At 36.0% G+C, this 25,126-nt stretch overlaps 1 protein-coding gene across 1 annotated transcript in view; it reads left to right on the top strand.

Annotated features, from left to right (window-relative positions):
* Positions 1 to 24,508, top strand: part of LOC148312052 (uncharacterized) — a 68,485-nt gene extending 43,977 nt beyond the window's left edge. The window contains exons 2-22 of the mRNA XM_088277833.1: positions 3,166 to 3,261; positions 8,042 to 8,206; positions 9,469 to 9,681; positions 10,436 to 10,621; positions 12,324 to 12,464; positions 12,876 to 13,073; positions 13,153 to 13,374; positions 13,453 to 13,665; positions 13,757 to 14,170; positions 14,276 to 14,480; positions 14,571 to 14,767; positions 14,853 to 15,028; positions 15,108 to 15,300; positions 15,836 to 15,982; positions 16,552 to 16,761; positions 17,363 to 17,548; positions 18,385 to 18,639; positions 19,444 to 19,746; positions 20,650 to 20,876; positions 21,284 to 21,457; positions 22,440 to 24,508. Coding sequence (XP_088133959.1) covers positions 3,192 to 3,261; positions 8,042 to 8,206; positions 9,469 to 9,681; positions 10,436 to 10,621; positions 12,324 to 12,464; positions 12,876 to 13,073; positions 13,153 to 13,374; positions 13,453 to 13,665; positions 13,757 to 14,170; positions 14,276 to 14,480; positions 14,571 to 14,767; positions 14,853 to 15,028; positions 15,108 to 15,300; positions 15,836 to 15,982; positions 16,552 to 16,761; positions 17,363 to 17,548; positions 18,385 to 18,639; positions 19,444 to 19,746; positions 20,650 to 20,876; positions 21,284 to 21,457; positions 22,440 to 22,685 — 4,341 coding nt within the window. The 5' untranslated portion in view covers positions 3,166 to 3,191 and the 3' untranslated portion in view covers positions 22,686 to 24,508. The remainder of the gene's footprint in view (positions 1 to 3,165; positions 3,262 to 8,041; positions 8,207 to 9,468; positions 9,682 to 10,435; positions 10,622 to 12,323; positions 12,465 to 12,875; positions 13,074 to 13,152; positions 13,375 to 13,452; positions 13,666 to 13,756; positions 14,171 to 14,275; positions 14,481 to 14,570; positions 14,768 to 14,852; positions 15,029 to 15,107; positions 15,301 to 15,835; positions 15,983 to 16,551; positions 16,762 to 17,362; positions 17,549 to 18,384; positions 18,640 to 19,443; positions 19,747 to 20,649; positions 20,877 to 21,283; positions 21,458 to 22,439) is intronic.
* Positions 24,509 to 25,126: the final 618 nt, after the last annotated feature.

Below are 25,126 nucleotides of genomic sequence, written 5' to 3'. Positions count from 1 at the left end.
AAACCAGTTCTTCGATGAGCTTGACTTGGGATCATTATGTAAACACAAAATACATTTATTGTTATAGCCCTGCTGATGTTATAGCCCTATTACAAGAGAAAGTTTGAATAATTTTTTAATTATTTAAAAAAACACGAATTTTACCGACCTAAATGCTTCTTGTGAAGGTCGCCAATCCCTTTATAAAGCATAAATATTTTTTAAATTAAGTTTTACTTAGTAAATACCATACTTTTTAAAATAAAATTATTAAATTACTAAAATTATTAAATTAATTAGTATTTACTAAATAAAACTTAAATTAAAACTGGATACATATTACCATAAAGTGACATAAATATTTACATTAAGAATTTTTATCTCCCTTACGATTAGTGCAGTACACTAAACTTGCCGGTAAAAATTTACACGGTAAATACGTTCCACGCGATACATAATAAAAAACCATGTAAAAAAGTATATATGTAGTAAATTTAAAAAAAAAATAAGCAAGATTAATGATATTTCTTGTATAGAAACGAATTCAGATTTCAAAAAATTATATTTACTTTGAATTTTATCTTAATATTGTTTAAAATTTCCATGAAAAATCACAGGTGAGAAAAAAAAATCAACACCCATTCTGCACACCTCCCAGCGCGTATTACCTACAGTATTGTACATACAAGTGATGTACGAAATTCCATATTATTGTTACGCAACGCTTAGTTAATATTTGTTTTTTCGCACCCTGTTATTTTAAAATCGTGTTTCAAAATCATCTAAAAAGGGGTTCAGCTAAGATTCAGTTAAGATTCAAACATCTATATTTCATAAAAATAAAAATGACGACGGAAATCGCGACATAAATATTATGATTAAAACATTCTTTACTAAATAAAACAAATGCAGGAATTGAAAAAAGAATACCAAAACAACAATCAAAGTTACTATGTAGATTGAGTGGATAAAAATTGTTTCTTATTTTTTCCTTCTTAAAAATACAAATGTTCAGCAGACAGTATACAAATATTCCGGAAAGAGCCAAGAAAAAACTTAAAGAATTTAATACGAGTAAACTTTCCTAATTGAAACTGAAGTTTTTATTTGAAATATTCTCCGTACCACCAGCTCCTTAGTTTTTGAGCTGCCAAACAATTTTAAATGTATTTATATTTAAATTTACAAAAAAAGCATCCTTGTACATATTAACTGTTTCAGTTGAGGTTTGAATAATAAAAAAGGTCGTTAATATTGATTTACTTTCTAAAAATAACGTTACTTAAATTGTAAGAAACAATTTCTCCGGCATATTTTATTGTTCTTACTTTGTATAATTTTTGCCACGGTGTTTATTATTCTTAATACATGACTTCAAATAAATTAATAACGTATTTACTATATTAAAAGGATATTTGAGTATTGTGAACTTTGTTGTAAGGTAATATAACACTATTTTTTTCGTTCATTTTTCACCTAGTGTAATACCATTTAAAAGTACCATGGAGTACTTAAAAATACCACTTTTAGGTGGTATTACATATAGGGAACGATGATCGACAAGGAAAGTGTTAAAATAAATAACATTTAGTTGGTTTTGGACGTACAAAACTTTAATTATAAAAATATAGATATTTTTCATTATTTTTAAAAACGTTTAACATTTTTTGTGCAATCCATTTTACTTTATTTTTACTACACCCATTGGGTACATAGGGCACCTTATCAGGTCGACCTAATGTTAACACACAAAGGACGGGAAAGGTATTTCTACCCGTTCGATCGATTGATGCTTAAGGACGGGAAGGGTATTTTTACCTTCTGCGCTGGCCTCATTTCAAAGTCAGAAAAGAATGAATTGTTTGATGTTTTTACATGAATATTATGTACCAATTTTTTTGCTAAGGTCCAAACTATATGTACACAATTATCAAATCCCGTCGCCAGCGGTCCGCAGGCGAAGAAAACCCATCCTTAAAGTGTGTTACCTTAATCGTGATAACTTGAAACCAGTCCTACGCTTCAGGTACTACTCTTGGGTAATGAATAAATATTATTATAAGACTGTGGAATCGAACTCAAGTCCTCAGATTCCAAGTCTGGCGCTCTACCACGGGACCAAAGCCGTACTAGAATGTCGTAGATCGGCCGACCTAGTGACACACTGCGTACTTACAATGTTGACTATCGAGACAGACCGCCATATTAATAAGAATATAATTCGTTTCGCTTGACTACATTCGGCCGACTCGATCGCCATTCAGTTCACCAACCTACATACAATATGCTAAATGAACAGTCGTTGAAATTTCATTTCTTATGAGTCTAATCCAGCGTTTCCCAAAGTGGGGCGTGCGCCCCACCGGGGGGCGATTCGAATGATTTGGGGGGGCAATGCGCAAATCATACTATTTGTTACATTTTATGTACCTGTTCTGTAAAACTTAAAAAAATATACGATTTTTTTTTTGCTCTCGAAAAACGCATTTTCACAATTGGTACCTAAAATATATGGTATTGGTACATAAAAACTATGCAGCTCACATCGAACCCAAGGATCGCCCATATTTTCATTCGAGTAGCAATGAAATATAATATATGTACATGAACATTAAATAATAATGGTATATATTGTATATGTGAATTTTTTATTTGAAGCAATAATTTTTTTAAATATTCAGTAAATATTTAGGTAAATAAAAATTTGATAAGAGGTGGGGAGGCGTAGAGATTTTGGAATCGTTGATGTGGGGCATGGTACAAATAAGGTTGGGAAACACTGGTCTAATCTAAGCAAGTGGTAACGATCATTTTGGACACAGAAAAGAACATTTTTAAAATATTTTTTAACATAAATAATAGGAATAGATATATTGTATATTTTAAATTTAACGCTTTCCGGTCCCCCAAAATTAAAAAAGAAAATCTAGGTAGACAGTTACATTCCAATTGGAAAAAATATTTTGTCCTCTGCTCCACATTCTGTCGTAATAGATACGAGTGACAAAAATGTAAGCTTGGAATTTAAAAAAATAATACTAATGATGAAAAAATGTCGAATAACATCCAACATGGGACCTAAGAGCAAAAAAGCGATGTCGAATGAGATTCGACATTGGACCAGTAAGGGTTAAAATTGCAATAGATTGTGTAATTTAATTTTAATGTGTTTTATTTTTGTTTCAGATTGGTTTGATGAGACAAATGCTGCTATGGAAGGATTCCATCATATTTCAACCATTGTTGTAATATCGCTTCTGGCGCTAGTTGCATCGGCTGCAGGTGAGATATATAAATATAAATAAAACCCTTATCCGCACCCCAATGGTGCATAGGGCACTGTGTCTTATAAACGCAGTGTTATCATGATCGTTTTACACATGAAGGAAAGGTGATCAGCCCTCCGCTTCAGGTACCAGTCCATGGTAATATTGAGTACATATTACAGTGAAAAAATTACTTACTATCAAACATAAACTAACTAACTAACTAACCATCACGCCGCTTCCCCGCAGGGGTTGGCAGAGAGAATCGAGCCCCACACCATTCTGTATTTGCAAACATTCTTCGCCTCTTTCACATTCATGCATCTCCTCGTACATACCCGACGATTTATGCGATTCCTGATCCGGTCGTTTTCAAGTATTTGACATACCTGATTGTGCCAAGTTTTCCTCGGTATTCTTCTGCTTCTTTTTTCAACTACATTCGGCTCATAAATTTGTTTAACCGTTCTTTCCTCACTCACACCTTCCACATGTCCAAACCATCTCAACACACCTTTCTTAATTTTATCGATAATGCTTATCTCAGCTTTGCATTTCTTTCCTTATTTCATCATTCGAACATCTATCAAACATCGTTTTGCCACTTATTCGTCTGAGGGATCGCTTGTCAATCAAACATTTAAAATATAATTCATAAAATAATTGTCAATAGGTTTGACGTTTTATATGAAAGGTATTTTATTTTTATTGGAAAACATTCTATCTCTTCAATCCTAACTTGGTTTTTCTCCCCCTAAACACCTCATTTATGCCACTTCCTTGTTTTCTTTCATTATTTTCATCGTTTTTACTGTTACATGAATATATAATAATGCAATTATGTGATCATTTATATATTATTACATTATATTTTATGTTTTTTTTCTTCATTCTACTTATGTACAAGCACTCTCAGCACAAATCTGTATATATATATATATATATATATATATATATATATATATATATATATATATATATATATATATATATATATATATATATATATATATATATATATATATATATATATATATATATATATATATATATATATATATATATATATATATACAGTGGGTGGCCAAATTATTAGGGACACTTGTACTTTTTTGTAATTTTCAAGTTTAAATGAATTTTTTGGTCAAATTAATTAGTTATAATTATATTTTCTTATGTATTTTTGTTGCTGGTATCATAATTATTATTTTGAAGATGTATCAATACTGTGAAACATCAAAAAAGTAAGTTTTTTTTCATTTGGATGTTGATTAGTGAAAAATGATATTGGTGTGAGCTCAGTTAATATTTTTTTAAACCATTTTTGTGTAAGTTTTTTGAGTTCAAGACCATAAAAACGTAAGTGTTGTTTAAAAATTTATTAGTTTTGCTAATTCAATAAGTTAATTTCTATGAATTTTTAAATAAAATTCAATTTAATTTGAACTGAACCATAATATTCTCAATATAAGTATGTGCAAGTCTTCAAACATATCTCCGAGAAAATGTAGGGAAGTTATAACCTTACTACTTCATTTCACATATTTCCAGAGAGAAATAGCAGCACTTACAGATGTTTCGAAGTCAGGAGTCCATCGGATACAAAGAAAAATTGATAAAAACCTGCGTCTAGAATCAGCCCGCGTCGGAAAAAAAGGCAGAAAAAGCATCACAACTCCGCGTGGTGCCCATAAAATCAGGGACATCTATTTCCAAAATCGTATAAAGACTTTTGACTGTCTAATTGTTGTTGATTTCTGTTGATAAACGATGAAGGAATCAATTTATCCAAAAGGACAGTTCAGAGACGGTTAGTTGAAGTAAATCTAATGGGTCAACGTCCAACCAAAAAACTACGCCTGACTGAGGCATGAAGAAAAAACGACTCCTATGGGCCAAAGAACACCGGAATATGACTGTTTCGGACTGGAATCGAGTATTTATGACTTGTATTTGTATAATAAATTAAGAAGATAAAAAATATATGTATTTTTGCAATTATGGTAATACATTACAGGTCTGCTTCTTGGACGAGTCAACATTTAAAATTTTGGTGGGAAAAACTTCATTTTTCTGACGTGGCCCAGGAGAAAAATTCCACCCAGAATGCCTTGTGGAGAGGGTTAAAAACACCCTGTTAGCATAAAGTTGTGGTCCGTGATCTCATTTAAGGGTATGGGATGCCTCTTTATCATGGAAGGGACCATGAGGCAAGACCAGTACCAGCGAGTACTGAAAAGTCGACTCCAGCCGAGGCTCAAGAATTGTTCCCTGGCGATGAAGAGAATGTGTTAATGCATGATTCGGTATCGTGTCATAAAGCCAGGAGTGTTATCACATTCCTGGCTGAAAAAAACCTCTGTGTTTTGCCTTACCCGGGGAATTAGCTGGATATGAACCCCATTGAAAACCTTTGGGAACTAACGAAACGTGAGATTGCTAAAGAAGTCATCACCACCAAGCGGCAAATGATAGAAACTCTTATCAGAGTATGGCATAATAACCCTAATCTCTGGCACAATGCAAAAATCTGCATAAAAAGTATGCCCTGACGTTTGGAGGTTGTAATCGCAGCAAAGGGTGTTATTACTAAATATTAAGATTTTTTTTTAAATTGCTGAATAATCACTTTTTATGATAAAAATAAATTGGTATTATTAAATCCATGATAATATAGTTTCTTAATTCTAAATAAAGCACCCCAATCAATAAATTTTTTTTCAAAAAAACAAATTATTTGCTCATTAAATTCATTTCATAGTGAAAATTACAGGAAATTCGAAGTGTCCCTAATAATATGGCCACCCACTGTATATATATCACTAGTCTGTTTTAGGTTGGTTAGAATATAATGCATCTTGGCAATAAGCTGACCATGCACATTTATTCTTATAAAATTAATTAAGGAAAAAATAATAAATAAATTCAATTTTAGTTTTTTAGTATTGAAAATCAAACTATTACTTATGAATCAACAGAAATTACTGAAATTAAAGTTATCCAAAGTAATTATTATAAAATCAGCTAATAACAGATAATAAGTGACAGAGATAATTTGGTTATTTCGACATATTTTGACAATTTCATCGCAAGGTGAAATAGATGTCACTACTAATAAAAGTAAATTGTCTAAAAAACCAGAAGTTTAATCAAATAAAATAATAACTTTGATATATATAAAACATACCTAAACTTAATGTAGGTATTATATATTATCTTACATCTAATATTTAGATAATGTTGCATAACTATTTTGATTATCATTTGCAGTATATCTCATTTAAGGTTATATTATAAAGGTTTTATTTTTAGAAATAATTTTTTTTGTAATTATATATTACAGTTATTTGTTTTATATACAATTGTATACCAAAAAAAGAACTTGGTGTACCTATACTTATTTTTAAAAAAAATACATAAATAGTCACACGTAATCATCGGACGATATTTAACAGGATTAAAAATATATTTCTTTAAAATACTCACATTTACGTTTCCTGTGCACAAAAACTAAAGTAATCGAATATTCAATTCCAAAACTTAATCACTTTTGACACACCGTTAGTACACGTAAAAAAAAGAAGAGGGAAGCCGAACGTGACATCGTTTATATAGCACAAATATTTCACAATCTGCTGTCATCGAAAATTCTCATAATGAAATTACAGTCAAGTACCTAACTTATATTTTCAATAAATCAATTCTTTATTTGATTTGATTGTAACAAATACTAAAATTTAACTTCTATGGGCGATATATCAAGATATTTATAATATGTGTCTAAAAGGAGACGAATCAGACAGATATGTTTATGCAATATACACACAATATAAAGGAATATGAAAATCTAGGCATTCAAAACATTAGAAAATGGTGCAATATGTTCAATAATGGGCAGAATGGTAAAAGTTACATAAAGTAAAAATGAAGTCAATCCAGCCAGACAGCACCAGATCGTAAGCTCTTTAAAATCCCATACTTTCATGTTCGTTTAAAAAAATACTCCATCCATATTTGATTTATTTTGATTATTGACTCCCGCCAATTGCAAAATTCATTCGAGAATGAATTATTTTCAATTGGTCCGGGTGTTTGTGATGTATTTTCACATATCGCTCACTCCTTTCAAGAACGTCATAAATCAAAAATCGACAATTTTCAGTTGTGCATGTTTTCGGAATGCCCAAAAAATGTACTATATCCCAGCAAAAGCGGCATATTTTAAACTTAATATTTACCCGCTACAGGGCAAAAGTGTTGTTTTTGCATTTTGAAGAAAATGTATGTTTTAGTTATTTTTTTAATAAAATAAATATTTTTCAAATGGAGAAAAAACCTCCGGGTTTATCTAAAAAGATCTGATGCACAATAAAAAGTTCAATAAGTGGCTTAATATTTATTTTTAATACATTGTATTATATTTTTAAACTTTAAAAACATTCTCCTGAAAAATCAAGTTTTTTGATTTATGACGTTCTTGAAAGGAGTGAGCGATATATGTAACTCCTTTATCCTTACTATCCTACCCACAGACAAGCATCTAAAATATTTGTGGGTTATTTTTTAAAAAAATATTCTCAATACATGTCTCTATGAAATAAAATACCTGATTTATATCAATCATGATCAAATGCATAAAGGTTGATTTATTAATTTTTCAGGTTAATTTCTTAAGGTGAATCAATTTATTTTTAAGGAATATTAATTATTTATTAAGGTTCATTAGTTGATTATTCATATAATTCGGTAGCACTTTCATAGCACTTATAAAATGGTATTTTGTTGTGATGTTTCAGATGACGACACGAGTCGTAATGGGAGATGTCCTCCGCTTGTGAAATGGGGCGTGTGCCCCACGGGGGCCCCGCAGTGCTCCGCAGACGCGGACTGCGGCCCCAGCGGAGACATGCGCTGCTGTGAGAGCCCTTGCGGCGGAGTGTGCACGAAGCCTTTATTCACAGGTAAACACGATTATCTTAGAAATTCATCAATATTTTTCATTAATTTCAATTTCTTCGATTGTGTAGTCCGTTCAGATGCTAATAGCGTTTGCTACGTTTCAAACACCTTAAGGTGGAGTCGTAACATTGCTCGCGGCGAGCATCCTAAACTATGGATGGAGCGCTCGGCTCGGTGTACTGACTGCCTGAATGCTCGCATCTTAACGTGTTACGTTACGACGAAATGCTCCGGTCAGTCTCCACCTTTAGGGGCGCCCATCATATGAGCCGATGTGATGCGCACCCTGAAACTAAATAACCCTGAAAATACTATTATGAATGCTTTAGTCCGGAGCGGCATGTGGCTTCTTTAACCTTTTAATTGCGCCTCCAGCACAAATATCCGCGGGAAGGCTCTTTGACTCTACATATTCATGCGAACAATCTTTTAGGAGCTTGAACCTTATTGGAAGCAAATTGAGAAATCGTCTCATTGACGAGAACCTGGAAACGTGCTAAAAATAACGACATACAAACCTGACTTGATCAGACATTCAAAGGAGATAGAATGATATTATTTATACCTTACTTTCAAAAGACTTTTTATCAATAAATAAAATCCTTTTTGAGCTTGAAATCAAGTTTAACTGTTACTTAAATTATATCCAAATTCTAGATTATATTCACATACTTCAGAGAATCCGGAATTCACTCATATCGCTCACTACTTTCAAGAACGTCATAAATCAAAAATCGTCAATTTTCAGTTGTACATGTTTTCAAAATGCCCAAAAAATGTACTATATCCCAGCGAAAGAGGCATATTTTTAACTTAATATTTCCCGCTACAGGGCAGAAAGTATTGTTTAATATATTTTTAAATAAAATAAATATTTTTCAAATGGAGAAAAAACCTTCAGGTTTTACCTAAAAAGATCTGTTGCTCAGTAAAAAGTTCAATAAGTGGCTTGATATTGATTTTTAATACTTTGTTTATTATATTTTTAAACTTTAAAAACGTTCTCCTGAAAAATGAAATTTTTTATTTTTAAAAAGTTCTTGAAAGGAGTGAGCGATATACTCGTATACTGTGTCACGAGATTCACAATATATCTAGGAGTTCCAAAAATTTGAGTACTGTGGTTGTCAATCATGGGTAGAATTGTTGAATATTGCACGTGTGTAAAGTGATCATAAGCCCTGTACATTCCCAGACTTCCATATCCTTCTTAATCCATGTTGAGATGTCATTAACCTGGTGTTGTCCCTCGCGTCTGATCCAGGCTGCGAGCACCTGCAGATGGCGGCGACCCGCCGCGCCCGCGCCCTTGGGCCGGAGGGGCGCTCGGTGCGCATCCCGCGCTGCAACAAGGAGGGCGACTTCGACCCCGTGCAGTGCGACAACGAGATCGTGGGGAGCTGCTGGTGCGTGGACGAGGCGGGCTTCGAGCTGCCCGGGACCAAGGCGCCGGCACGGGGCCTCGTCAACTGTACAGGTTGGACCACTTTCTCCCAACCCGAGCGTACTTTATACCGACTTTTTTTTAGTTTAACCTGTCCGGGTGTATGGACGTAAATGAACGTCAGTGCGAATTTTCCTTAAAGGAGTATCGACGTTAATGAACGTCGAAGTCCGTCTGTCAATTAGTATGATGCAACTTGTATAGCAATGACATCTGTGGATATTTGTAACAATTGAAATTGCCATTTCCATACTGAAAAACATATTTTTTTCTTCGAAATAAATATCTGGTTTTGAAAACAAAAGAATAATTCAAAGGTTACCAGAATTATAAAAAAGAATGATAAAAATATTTTTTCGATATGATTTCTTAAAAAAATATAATTCCAGTATAAATCCCAAAAAAATCGGTTGTGAAGTGACGACTGGCTCTCAGCGCAGCCGGACGCTTAATGAATTATAATATTGCAAGCCTTAACCAACTTGAACATTTTTAAGTAAGTATATAAAAAAAAAATATAATTAAATTTTTATTTGTTATGCATATCAAAGTACCTTGGTTTCATGCGACCCAACATTTACCGAAACGTCGCAATTTCAACAATTTAATTGTGATGTGTTTGCTTTCTAATGCACAAATATTTTATTCATTAAAAAATATTAAAGTACTAAAAAAAATGAGCGTGGAAACACGTCCGACCCCTAGCGCGGCCATTCGCGTTCTGAATTTGAATATTGAGATACCGATACCCCTTTATATGAGATGTAATAATTGTGTCCGTGCGTAGCTCCGGCCGCGTGCGCCGCCGCGACGTGCCGCATGCTGTGCCCGCACGGCTTCACGCTGGCCGAGGACGGCTGCCCGCAGTGCCGCTGCCGGGACCCGTGCGCCGGCGTGCGCTGCCCCGGCCAGCTGGCCTGCCAGCTCGAGGAGGTGGCCTGCCTCAAGCAGCCCTGTCCGCCGGTGCCCACCTGTGAGTAACTCCCGCACACCTAACCTAACCTAGGTGGGCCATGAGCTACCTGCATCGTGTCAAGCGTATGATGATGAGATACCTCAGGATGTCCCTCACCTGTAGATGCCTAACCCCTTTTTAGCCTTCAAAGGTCTCCAAGCTGTACGTGTGATGATGAGACACCTCTGAATGTCCCTCACCTATACCTAGATACTTTGCCTCCTTATCAGCCTTCAAAGCTCTCCAAGATCGACAGCAGTGCGTTTGATAATGAGACACCTCACCTGTTGATGTTTTACTATCTTGTCAGCCTTCAAAGCTCTCCGACATCGACAGCTGTACGTGTGATGATGAGACGGGACATCTCAAGATGTCCCTCACCTGGATATGCTTTGCACTTTTTTCACCCTTCAAAGCTCTCCGAAATCGACAGTTGTACGTGTTAACATAAGACACCTCAGGATATCCCTTACCTTTGCCCCCTTTTTAGTTTTCAAATGTAATAGCTAGAGACACGTTGCAGGAGCCTCAGAATTTCCCACAGCTGTTGATGCTTTGCCCCCTTTTTAACCTGAAAAGCTCTCCAATATCGACAGCTGTAAAAATGAATTAATCGTTAAAGTGCTGAAAATCGTGTATACTCTTATTTTTTTAAAAGCGCGGCCGTCGATTTACTGACTATATACCGACGATGACGCTAGTATGTTTTAGCGGTCGCAGCGTGCGCGTTTCTAAAGCTCCGATTCGTTAATAATATTCACAAATAAACGAATTTATTTGAAAAATCGCTACATTTGAGATTACGCATTCGAAGCGATAACTTTGTTACAACACATCAAATGTCGAAATAATAAAAGATTAAAGAAAGGATACTTCTTGGCGTGGTTTATTTCAGACTATAACATCAAAATAAACCTTTAATGTTTTGTACAGTACCCAAAATTTGATTTACGAGCAGATCGACTATAAAGATTTGACATTGTCTTTTAATGTTGAAGCGAAAACAAAATCGTCACGAAAATTGTTGAATTGGCTAGAAATCGCAGCATCAAAATTTATTTGCATCGTTAATATCTAAAAAGATCTCACTTCTGTCCTAAATAATATACTTTTTATGTGCAATAAAATCTATAAAAACATATAACGTACCTTCCCCATTTAGATAACTACTGCTCTACAAAAGGTCAATGAAGGAAATTAAAAATAATAATAATAATAGATATAAGAATGTAGAAAAAATAAAAAAAGAACTCAACTGGTTACTTATAAAATAGAGACTGATAATATGCTTATATTTACACATATTTTTTTAAGTTATAAAACGCTTTTATACTTTAGAAAAAAGTTGTTTCAAATAATAAAAATATATAAAAAATTTACTAGAAATAAGGATAAAATAAAATATCACCTTTTTTAAAAGCAGAAAAAAAATCAAATGCAGATTCTCAAAAATGGATAAGGGTTTGAAAATGTATGATGATCTCTTGTCGAAATGTATGTACGATGAATAAAAAGAGTCTGAAAGAATTTAAAAAGATTTTTTGTGTACTGTAAGAAGACGTAAATATATATGATGCAAATTAAGTGTAAAAAATATTTTGCATTAAATGTAATATTAGCTAACTGAAGATTTAAAAAAATAATAATTGAGCGATATTTTTTTCCAAACTGTTTATAACGAAATTGTAATGTGTGCTAATGATGATCTCAATTTGTGTAGGCAAAAGAGGCCGGAGCTTGGACAATATCTGCCCCGTGGGGGACCCGCTAATGATCTCGGACACCCATCGTCCCTTCCTGTGCGGAACGGACCCCGGGAAGCCGACTTGTCCCCCTCTTTACCAGTGCTTTGTCCAGAGAGGTAGTTATGTCACTCGGTTATTGCGGAAATTATAAATAATTAGATGTCGCCACGGCTTCATGACAATTTTTGTACATTTTTTCAAAGTTACAAAAGGTTTCCATCCAATAAAATCCGTAAATTCATAGGTCCGGAACCACGGAAAATTTCAAACGGAGAAAGAGAAGTTCATCTTGTTGATACATTGTGCCTTTTTAGATTGTGACATTTTAAATAAAAATATTTTTGTAATCCAAAAAACATCATATACTTATTTGAATTATTTTATCGCGATGAGGACACTGAAAAAATGTGTTATAATTGCGAAGCATCGCTAACAACTTCGGCTCTAAGTTCTAGAGTATAGCTATAGGGTTTCCCTATTTGAATTTTAATAAACACACAGGCTATATATTTGTTTTAATTTTCAAGGAAACGACTATGGAGTTTGTTGCCCAGCGTCACTAAAGATCCAGAAGCCTGGAGCTTGTCCAATTACGAACGGAACCTCAGAAGAGTGTGATGTCGACTCTGTGCCTTGTTCTCACGACCTCGAGTGTCCATCCATGCAGAAGTGCTGCCACAGCGAACAGTGTGGAAAACATTGCGTGTTTCCTGAAAACCTTACAGGTATGACAAATATTTCAAACTTGACACATTTAAGTTGGAGAAAAAATGTCCTTGCCTAATATCGATTTGTGTATTCCAGAATGCTTACAGCAAAAAGCTCTGGCCGAAGCACTTTCTTTGAATGAGCGCGAAGGGCGCGGTTACGTTCCTCAGTGCTCGACTAAAGATGGATCCTTCATGAGGCGACAGTGCTCCAGAAATGGATTAGTATGCTGGTGTGTGGACAACTCCGGATTAAAAGCACGCGGATCTATGGGACCATCTGATGGAGTTGACTGCGATAAGTTTCCAATGGAGAAAGGTAATCAAATCTTATTTATTTTTAAAATATTGTTAGCTTAAATACTGGACGATTTTTTTTATCTAAAATCTTTTCCAGCCCGCCACGAAGCTCGCTCGCTAAGTAACAAGCTGTGCGACCGCAATATCTGTGCATCCATTTGCGAATACGGGTTCAAAGTAGATTCTGATGGCTGCCCAAGTTGTGAGTGTGACGATCCATGCCAGGGATTCCCTTGCAAAGATGGTGAGGAGTGTGTTCCCGTCAAGGAGTCTACGTGCCAAGAGGAGTTCTGCCCCACGTATCCTGTCTGTGAGTCAAAGTCCATTTTTTTATCATACATACATATGATGAAATCCTTATCAATAGACAATTATACATAATCTTATGAAATCTTTTTTAGGTCGGCCCAAAGTAACGTATGTCAATCCGTGCATGCATGATGCTCCTTTGACTAACGACACGACTGGAGAAATTATCAATTGCGATCCTGAACGCGACGAAGACAGCCAGTCCGACTGCCCTTCTTCCCATCGCTGTATCCATGTAGCCAACAGCGCGCAGGCCGTCTGCTGTCCTTCGGAAGACATGATGGAAGAAGAAGACGAAGGTGAAGACTACTCGATGAAGCCGGGACTGTGTCCCTTCAGCGTCAATCAGCTGTGCGACCTTAACAACACCAAGTCCTGCGTCGCAGATGATGAATGCGAAGGAGACAAGAAATGCTGTCTCACCTCCAGCTGTGGATCTGTTTGTGCGGATGCGGAGATTAGAGAGATTGGAGATGACGATTTAGATTTCGATAGATCTCCCTCAAGTAAGTTAAAAATGAAATATGTTTGACTTTGTGTATGGTTTTCGAATTAAATAATAAAAAAACCTGGATACAAGATAACGCTTGATATGTGTATATTCTTTGCAGTGTGCGAATATCTCCGTGACTTCAACGATAAGATGGAAGGTACTGACGATGGCATGAAGCTCGCTCTCCCTAAACCAGAATGTCATACCAATGGATCATTTACAGCCTCTCAGTGCCTCGAAGGAGAATGTTGGTGTGTGGACAGCTTTGGCACTGAAATTCCAGCTACCCGGGCTAACGGTACAGCGGCTGTAGATTGCGTACTGTGAGTGTACATAATATAACTGTCGATGTTGATCATATTTAAAATATGGTCGATTTCATTAATATTAATTATGTTGTATTATATTTTTAGCTTGAGAGAAACTTCAGAATGCCTGGAGTTGACATGTCGTCTCGGATGCGATTACGGTTTCGTGATCAGTCCAGAGACCCAGTGCCCACTTTGTCAATGTAGGAATCCGTGCCAAGACGTTACTTGCGGTGAGGGCCAGGGTTGCCAGATGGTGGATGTCGCTTGCGATAATGACTACTGTCCTCCGGTTCCTGCCTGTAATTATTTTTTTATACTTCTATGTAAATTTTACAATAATATCCTGCTGGAATTCGTATGTTTAACTTTTTTGTTGGTTTTCAGGTCTGCCGCAGAAGGCTGGTGAATGCCCATACCTGGTCCCCAGCTCGGGAGGAGGATCATGCGAGTATGCTTGTCAGTCTGACGCGCAATGTGGTGGTGATCAACGTTGCTGCAGCAATGGCTGCGGTACGCACTGCGTGGAGCCCATCATGAAAACTGCGTGCCAACATCAAAGAGTGAGCTTTTATGCAAATATTTCCCATACTTTTTACTTCATTATAAGTACAATTACCTAAACGTTTTGAATTTTCTCAGGCAATAGCCCTACACAAAGCATCTGAAGATGGAATACCAGCGCGACAGTTGTATGTTCCATCTTGCGGAGATGACGGCACTTTTGACCTTGTCCAATGCCACGAAGCCAAGGGCACTTGTTGGTGCGTAGATCAATCGGGACAAGAGATTGAGGGTACTAGGTCTACTGGAGGGCAGAAGCCGCAATGCAAAGGTAATCAAAATATTTCAACCAAATAATACTCATTACTTTTAAATTTTGACATCTCAACAAAGATGAAGAAGAATATGGAAGTCTGGGTATTTACAGGGCTATCATAGGCTGGTTAAGTGATCAATTTTCATACGTGGAACATTCTCCATTGATTGACAACCACACTACTCTTTTTTTTGGAACTCATATACATCTCATGACGCTTTACGTTTGAGTTCACGGGAACCATCTCTGGTTGGTTTGAGAAAGCTTTTATTTACATGTATGCAAGATCCTAACCGGATTATCTTACATACTGGGAGATACCTGAAATATGATTTAAAAATTTTATGCCGCTTATAATTTGACCAGTTATTTTATTCAGAATATTTTTAAGTGTGTCTAAATCCTTGTTCACAAATCTGGATTTCTCCAATTGTTTTATTTTTGACATCTCAAGTTTTGTGAACAAGTATTAAGGAACACCCAAAAATGTTGTGACCTCATTACTTTGTTTTAATTTAAATCAATAAATAAAAAAAATGTATTTGTCCAGCTCCATCGAACTGTCCAGCCATTGAATGCTTCAAAGAGTGCGAGTACGGGTATGCCCTCGACAACAAGGGTTGCAACACTTGCCGGTGCCGAGATCCATGTGACGATATGAAGTGTCTTAAAGAGGGAGAGGTCTGCAAAGTAGTCAGTACGTAAATATTAATATAACGTTTATAAATGTATTAAAACCTTACTCCCACTTAACTTTTGGTCTTTCTCATATCAAAACTGTAGCAAAAAAAAAGAAAACCAATGAAAATCAAGAACCGTTTTTACTTTTATAATATTTACCATAGTAATATGTTCAATTACTGGCAAATTTATTTCACTGCTCTCAACGTCTTTATCATCTTAATAGCAATGTTGTTTAACTTTACCCACTTTACTTATTATTTCAAAATTTTAATAACGGTAAGGTTAGGTTTGGTAAGGTAAGGTTAAGTTCAATTTAATAACGAAAAGGTTAGGAAGTTAGTTTTTTTTAAAGCCAAGTCCCGCTAGGAAATCCATCCACCGGCTACACGCTTATTTTCCTATTGTATTTCATTCAATTTTTTCTCTGGTCCAACACATGCGACTCAACAGCCTATCACAAAAATAAATACATAAACTCAAAAGAAACCCTAATTGAAAATAGTTCGGCTCAATTTAACAAACCCTATCAGAGCTCAAAAGCTATCAAATATGTTATGTTTATTGTAACTTTTTATTTTTTAGAAGTAGAATGTGTCACCGATCCTTGCCCGCCTGTTGCTCTGTGCGTCGGCTCGGAAAATAACGAAGGTGCTTCGATCTGCGATGGAGCTGATGGAGCTCCAGCCAAGCGCTGTGGTCCCAACGAGCCCCCTTGTCCCTCGTCTCATAAATGCCTCCTGCCACCAATATCTAGTGCGAGCGATAGTCCTCCGGTCTGCTGCCCTAAGCCAAGTGAGTTCAAAACAAATATAGTTTTCTGTTTCAATTGAAGAGTATTCAAGAGTTTGATGAACTCAAAAGAATAATGGCGCACGACTACGATAACTATCGGCGAAATCTTCTACCTCTAAAATATGATTTCAGGTAGTTCTCATAAATTACAATCTAACAAGTGTAACCAAGATCCTACAAGTACAGTGACAGCTCGCTAATTCGAACGTTCCGTAATCCGAAACGCACTGTAATCTGAACGTGAATGCCTTCAACACACACATCAACTGGGCTGAAAAAGTCGTTTTTTGAGAACGCTGAGGAATTGATAGTTTTGAGACGAATACCTAATTGCCCATTGATTATAGAGAAATATAGAAGAAAAGAAAGAAAAAATATACAAGTTGGTTAAAAGAAAATAGCGAATCATTTTCAAGCTAAAATAAAAATGTAAATTTTTTAAATTATTCATTCGAAATTTCTTTTTTTCTCACATTTTTCTCAGAACAATAATACAAACGATATACGTTCGGATTAGCGAGCTGGCACTGTATCTCAAATGAAGATATTTTTTACGTCTACAATGAATTCGGGAGTTAGAGTAATTGTGTAATTTTTGCAGGATCTGTGTGCTTTGACGCCAAGGACGAAGGACGTTGCACTCACAGTTCTGGACACCCTGTAAACGCGACAATAAGGTGGCACTTCAGCCCAGAGAGGAATCAATGCCAGCAATTCAAGTACGAAGGATGTTCTGGAAACCACAACAACTTCCAGACTGAACAACACTGCAACACTGTTTGTCCAGGTATAGAGTACAGATATTATAAGATAAATTAATATAGGTAAACTCAAAAATATGATTAAAAAAAAACCTTGGTTATATTTCTGTCATATTAAAATTAAAACGAGGAAAACTTGGGAAGATCAAGTATTCCAAATACTTGAAAGTGAATACTGTCGGAATGATCGGCGGTATATGAGGATGTACATGAATGTGGAAGAGACAAAGATTGTTTGCCAAGACAGATTGGTGTGGCGTTCTATTCTCTCTACCTATCTCTGCAGAAAGTGGCGTGATGTTTACTTGTTTAGTTACTTTTTTAGAAATAAATCCAAAATCCACATTACATCATATACATTTTTAAATACTCCTTCTCCTTAGTTTTCTGTCCTCCACTGCCGGACATGGGCGTCTTCCATATCCTTTCATTTCTGTCGGTCGGTTGCTACTCGCAGCTTATTTTACCCCCGACAGTGGCTATGTCGTCGGATCATCTTTTTTGAGGTCTTACAATGTCTCTCTTATTCTCCCAATCTTAAAATTTTTAAGGGTCCATCTTGTGGGGTCCTGTCTTGCAATATGACCCGCCCAGTGCCACGCGATCCACGATATCCTCTATTTTGATTCTGTTTCATGAGATACCATATTAATAGCATATTAGTTTCTACAGCAAAAGAACACCGATAAAACTTGACAATTATCAGGTACCGGACTATGTTGTCGGACCATCTTTTTTGAGGTCTTCCGACGTCTTCCTTATTCTCCCAAGCTCTTTATCTTATAAGTGTCCATCTAATAGGGTCTTGTTTTTAAAATACTGTTCTTTGGACTTTTTTTAATTAATTGAGTCTCTTTTGCAGTGCTGAGTCAGTGCGAGCGCCTCCGCGAGAAGAACCAGAAGGCGGCCATCCGCTACAAGAAGGACACGTTCATCCCGCGCTGCCGCAGCGACACGGGCGAGTGGGAGGCCGTGCAGTGCATGCAGCACATCGGCGTGTGCTGGTGCGCCAGCGGCAAGGGCGAGCCGCTGCGGGGCAGCCTAGTGCGCGGCGAGAAGCCCAACTGTAACTTCCGCCAGGCCAGGCGCAGGATGGACTTCTCCAACAATGACGATGGTAAGTTAACCAACCATTTAGAGAGTGAGATTACCCTGGATATACGTGGAGTGGTATAGAGAAACGTGGAGAAGGTAGAGAGAGTGATAGGACAGTGGTTCTTAACCATGATGGAGGTACCGAACCCCTCCAGTTTCATATGCGCGTTCACCGAACACTTAATTGGAAAAAAATATTGCTAGATTTATACATTCCTTTCTAATCATATACTAGATCTATTGGATAAATGAATATATCATACGTCATATCACTTTTCATGATATTTGATACATTACTTTCAAATAATATTTACTTGATCTTTTAGCTAAATTGTCATACGTTGTATAATTTTTCATAATATTGTACAAGTCGGTCTGTGTTTTGCCCTCTGCCGAACCCGGGGGGCTGACTCACCGAACCCCTGGGGTTCATTCGAACCCAGGTTAAGAACCACTGGATTAGGACGTCGAGTATGGGACCATACGTGGAGTGTTATAGAGAATTACACGGAGAAGGTGATGAGGACGAAGGAGTACGAACATTCTCGAACAGAGATGAACAAACTTTAAAACCTGGGGTAGACTGCAAGGTGGGACTGAAACTGTGGAACTGAGCTATAAAGGTCGAGAGGGGGTTTTAGACGGTAGGTGTCCATGAAGGATTTCAACTTCAATTTTTAACTACTGATTGTAACTGTAGGGCATTAAATATCTTTGAAGCAAATCCCAAAAATTGAAGCAAAAGAATCTGTTCAAGAGCGAAATTCAAACTGTCTTTGATTATAAAAAGTAACGTCGTGGGCTAACTAAGATTATTTTTTTTTAGTTTTGGAAGAACTCGTCCGGCACATGACCGACTACAACTTCATCGACTCCATCGAGGAGAGCGACTCCAGCGAGGAAGCTGCCCCGACTGGCCGCCAGGCCGTGCTGCGGAGTCGCTGCCTGAGCACCCAGGAGCGGCTGGCCGGCTCCGCGGCAGCCTACGAGGTGGCGTGTGACTCCAGCGGCCGGTTCAACCCCACGCAGTGCGAGAGCGGTCGCGGAGATGCTAAGTGCTGGTGCGTGGATGAGGCTGGCAACCAGCTCTCCGGGACGTCCACCTTCTCGCGAGGAGACAGCATTTGCTGTAAGTCGAAAGACATTAAAAATTCTCCATTATCTTTCAACAATTTAGCAATGTTTAATACATATTTTGATTTCTGCTTCCATGCCCATAATAGTCGTATATTTTCATTGTGTGGTTTAAAGTTTTTTTGCTATTACATTACTGAAAAGCATTACTGAAAAGCATTACTGAAAAGCTAAAAAAATCGACGAATTCTACTTAATGCTTCAATATTGTAAAGCAATATACATTTAATAAGACAATAATTGATTTATTTACGCAATAATTTGTATTTTAAACATACTTCCAAAAGCCCACTAATCGGTTTTCGCCGCCAACCGTAAACAACCAAACCGATAGGTCGGTTTTTTTGTGAAAAATGAATTTAATTCAATCATTTTTAATTAATGAATTATTTAGTAAATACAACTTTTTCTTAAAATCTACTGTGACACGTATTTCAATGTATTCCGCATCATTTTTAAACACATACGGTGTTTGAAAATGATGCGGAATGCATAAAAACACCTGTCACAGTAGATTTTAAGAAAAAGTGGTATTTACTAAGTAAAACATTAATTAAAAATGGACAGATTTTACCACAAAGTGACTGCCGAATCAGTAATGATATTAAATTAATTCAATCAATTCCGGAACCACAATAGATAACATTTTATGTTAGTAAATAAATTCAGTTGAATTTTCAAAAAATCAACTGAAAAAAGTGTTAAGTTAGAAAACTGTTAAAATTAAAATGCCACAAATTCAGAGGAAAGGTGAAAAATAATTTAAGAAAGAAAAAGAAAACGTAACCAGGAAGCTTATCTGCATATTCGACCAGCATTTTTTTTTAAATAAGACGTTTTGAAACATTTTCACTACATTGAAATAAACAATAACATTTTACTTTATTTGTCATTCCAGTACCCACGCCTATCGAGGCAGTGCACATAACCCTCGGCTTCTTCGGCGACTTCTCCTCCGAGATAGGCAACATGATGAAGGCCCAACTCACTCGGGACCTCACGAAGCTGGGAGCCACCATCAAGGACAAGCAGATCGAGCTGCTCAAGGAGCCAGGAGTCACTTACATACACTTCACGGTCGTTGGGAACAACAAGGTGGACGTCGCGTATCATTTGGAGGAACTTGTAAGAAAATCAATATCACGATTTGACGGTTTGGGCAGGATCCAAATAATTAAATTATTTTAGTTGCTTTTATTTTTGAATTACCTAACGTCCAAGTGACTCTGAAATCTAGCTACGGCTTATGCAACACCGCTTATCATGTCCCTACTCAGACTTCAACTTTAAAAGTTTCATGGCCTATGCCTACTCGTGAGTGGATTTACTCTTTATGTTTAAAGTTACTATAATTTCATGTAATTCATGAGTAAAAATTCTAGGCAAAAACACTCGCTATTTTAGTTGCTTAATGCTGCGTTAATCAAAAGAGTTTTATGGCTCAACCTGCATAGATCTGGCAGATAACATAGATCATTCGTGGACTTGAGAAAATATTTTCAGAGTCTTATTAATTATTGGAATTATACCAGGTAAAGCAGGAAGAGCTATCCCTCAGCAAGAAGCTGGCGCAGGGTGACGTCACAATGGTGGCGGACATCAGGAAATCCACATTCCACCACAAGCTGGGAGCCATGCAGACCAAGGACATGGCGGACAACAAGATCATCGCGCTGCAACATCGGGAGATCCTCTCCGAATCAACAGTAAGTTTACAAAACTATTTTTGATTCATTGAGAACATTTCATTCTTCTTCTTTTTCCTACTTATAATATCTATAGATCCGAGGATCTGTCTGTTCCTTTATCCGTCTCTTGTGACGTGGACTGCCAGTTATGACGACATCGCTTTGAAGATCTTCCAGATGGTTTTTTTTCCATCTGGGTTCTCTTGATGAGTAATTCGAGCCAGTCTATTTTCTTGCATTCTATTGAGACGGGCATTCTAGAATCGTCTCTACTGTCTTCTCTATCTAATTATATCCTCCGTATCCATTTTCGGAATTTCCGTGTTCCTCATTTCTAAAGTTTTTAGAAGAGATTTGGTTCTCGCTATGTCTGCTCTGGTCTGTAACCCGTATGTAACATTTCATTCGATGTTTGTTATTCATCGAAATAATCTTCAAACACCTGACGGTGGCAAGTACCATTCGTATACCTATGAAATATGTGGCCAAAGTATGTGGCTTTTCGTCTTTTGTCAGTGTGAAATCCTTAACCATCTTCTAATAGCTAGGGTGATAGCGGCAGGAGAGTTGATAACCTTACTAGGGGAACCTCAGCTCCATTAGGAAACCACCCCCAAACCCAAAGTCCTAAGGAGGAATACCAAACAACCTTAGCGACAATAGCGACCTTACCAAGCATTTCCTAAACCTGACGATGGAAGGGTATATGTGGAGGTCCTCGCCAAAATGTTTCATTTCCATTATAAATGATAAAGTAATCAAGAATTCTAGCTTGTAAAATTGTTACGTCTTAATGAGATTTAATGATTTTATATTGGTTTAACACAGGATTGGTCACGTTTTGTCGAAATTTTAATTACGATTTCGATAGAATACAGTCAAAAGAACAGATTTGCATTTAAGGGATTTTTGTGCAGTATTGGAAAAGTAACTTTTTGTGAGGACCTTCACATATGTATGGTGACTAGGAATTTATTTATTCAACGCAACGTTTGTCCAGGTGTCCGTGCTGACGACGTACCACACGGCCATCATAGTGCTGGCGGCCGCCTCCGCCTTCATAATCAGCACCATGGCCGTGCTGCTGATGCTGTACCGGAAGAAGGTGTCCTCGCTGGGCGGCGCGCACAAGGTGGCCACCTTCAGCGACCGCTTCCTGCCCGCCGAGCCGCCCGTCTACGTGCTGTCCCGTCGCGAGACTGACGACCTGCCAGCCCCCAAGTCTGTCGACAGCATCAACATGTAGGGGATCTAACAACCAGCCAACTCGATGGACCAAAAATCAGTAGAAAGACACGAAAAATCGGTTGTCGTTAGAAAAATATTTTTTCATTTAAGTTTTACTAAGTAAATACCACTATTTCTTTAAAGCTATAATGACACGGTTTCAATGCATTCCGCATCATTTTCATACATTTCGACAGGCGCCGCGACGTAGTTGGGTAGACGCTCGACTGCGAAACTGGCGTCGCGGGCTCGATTCCCACCAATTGAAAAATGAATTCAAGAAAGATATATTTTTAATTGGTATGGGTGTTTGTAAGGTATTTTTCACATTTACCTTCCATATCCTTACTATCCTACTTGCAGACAAGACTCTAATAGTGGCTTTGCGGATTATTCCTTTAAAAAAATACTGTTTATGCGTTGTTTAAAAATGATGCAAAATGTATTGAAATACGTGTCACATAAAATTTAAAGAAACAGTGGTATTTACTTGGTAAATTTTAAATATAAAAATAATACTTTTTTTATAGATTTTGATGGATTTTCTACAAATCTGACAAAATTTCAAGAGTAATTTTATTTAAGACAGCATTGTTTGTTAAAGTTTGACATAAACTTTCGAAACACTTTAGTCATAATTTCCTGTAAAAAATTCTAACGTATTTTTTTAAAATCTTGGTTTCAAAATATTTTTCTAATAAACATATTTTGTTAAGATAATATGGGAAGATTATTCTCACTATCAATCAAAAGTGTTTATTGACATTATACAACGTACTATTATCGTAGAAAAATATTCCCCGACATTCATACTTAACAATTTCCCATAGCGTTTTATTAAAAGTGTAATCATAAAGTCATCACTCACAAACTCCATGGGAAGGGATTATCGCTCTTACGGACATGTGTACATAATCACTGCACAATTTCAGAACACACCTCACTTCTTATCGATTTTATTACACAATGTTGCAAACGAACCAATCATCGAGATAATAACGCGTGACGTCATAATCTGCCTCCCCAGCAAAACAGCAACAGTAAAAAAAACAGTTGTTATAAATAAAAACAACAAAAAATATGAAAAAAATTCTGCAGTATATGTTATGATTATGTACCATGAGATACAATAGAGTAAAGTGTACTGTGATAGGCAACATTAAAAAAATTAAGTTAAAATTTTACTGTTAGTATCGACAACGGTGATCAATTTTACCCTGAAATACCGGGTATATCAAAGGGTAGATGAAACACTCACTTTAAATTTTCTAATTAAAAAGTTATATGTAGAAAATATAAAACTCTCAAACAAATGCAAAATTCCAAAGTATTTTTACTATATCATTCACAATACAAATTATAGCAATAGCTAAACGGATCCAAAAATATTTTTAAAATATGCAGAATGAGTACATGAAAAATAATAACGTAGAAAAAGGTGGTTGGTCTTAATAGAAAAAAAACTAGGATTTCGACAGTATTTTTATTTTTCCACGTAGTTGGGTGTAAGTGTATCTAGCTCAAGTAATAAAGTTGGGTTCAAACTGAAAAAAAACAGGTAGAAAAGATATCCAGTGATTTATTATGATTTTTACGTATTAAAAAAAAATATTATTAGGTAAGTATATTTTTATTTTGCTCGAAAGCTTGTTTAATAAAAAAATGTAGCTTTTTATGATTATTTTTCTTTTGTAGATGAAGAATCATACGTTTGTAAATAAAAATAATAATTTTGTCTAAAATAATGTACATACTATCGGTTTAAATTACATAACGTGCGTTATTTATAGTAATAAATGCAAATGAAAATTAGGAAATCAATATTCCCTTTTTTGGCACAAAAAAAAAGTTTTTTGTAGAGAATGGCCAGTTGTTGGTTGCTTTCCCCGATTTTCGGGAAAATCAATATTCAACAATATCTAGCCGTTTTCCGCAAATAACGTCAAAGATATCGTTTATCATGAAAATTTACTATCGCATTTGGTATAATAATATTAAGTTCTATTTTTGGTCGAATAACCTCTTCGATCATCAAAAGAGTAAATTAGTTTAAATTAGAAAAAAGGTTTCCTTCGATTGTAAATAAGCAATATACATAGGTACATATGTATTTCTATTATTATCACTAGAGTTGAGATAAATATTTTTACGTAGGTACATTAACTATAGTATAATGTGAAATCAGTATGGTATTTTTAAATTTATTCATGTAGTCAATCCCTCCTACGTAAATTATTATCTATAAAAATAAAAATGTTAGTGTTCATTTGTTCAATATCTTAAATCTGCTAAAGATATTCGCGAATTTATGTAACTGGCATTTTTTTACCCATGACAGGTAAATTTTGTTGAAACGATCTGCTGATAATCCGTTGAACGTAATTTATCCTACTCAATACATGCTAAGCACTGTTCATGGCGGATAGCATGTTTCTTGACAGCTGTTGTCATATTTTTGAT

This window comes from Brachycentrus maculatus, unplaced genomic scaffold (assembly GCF_059751285.1).
Source record: "Brachycentrus maculatus isolate JH-2025_06_01 unplaced genomic scaffold, ASM5975128v1 h1tg000050l, whole genome shotgun sequence".
Classification (NCBI taxonomy): Eukaryota; Metazoa; Arthropoda; class Insecta; order Trichoptera; family Brachycentridae; genus Brachycentrus; species Brachycentrus maculatus.
Note: the sequence above shows the minus strand (reverse complement) of the source record. Positions and strands in the feature narration are given on the sequence as shown.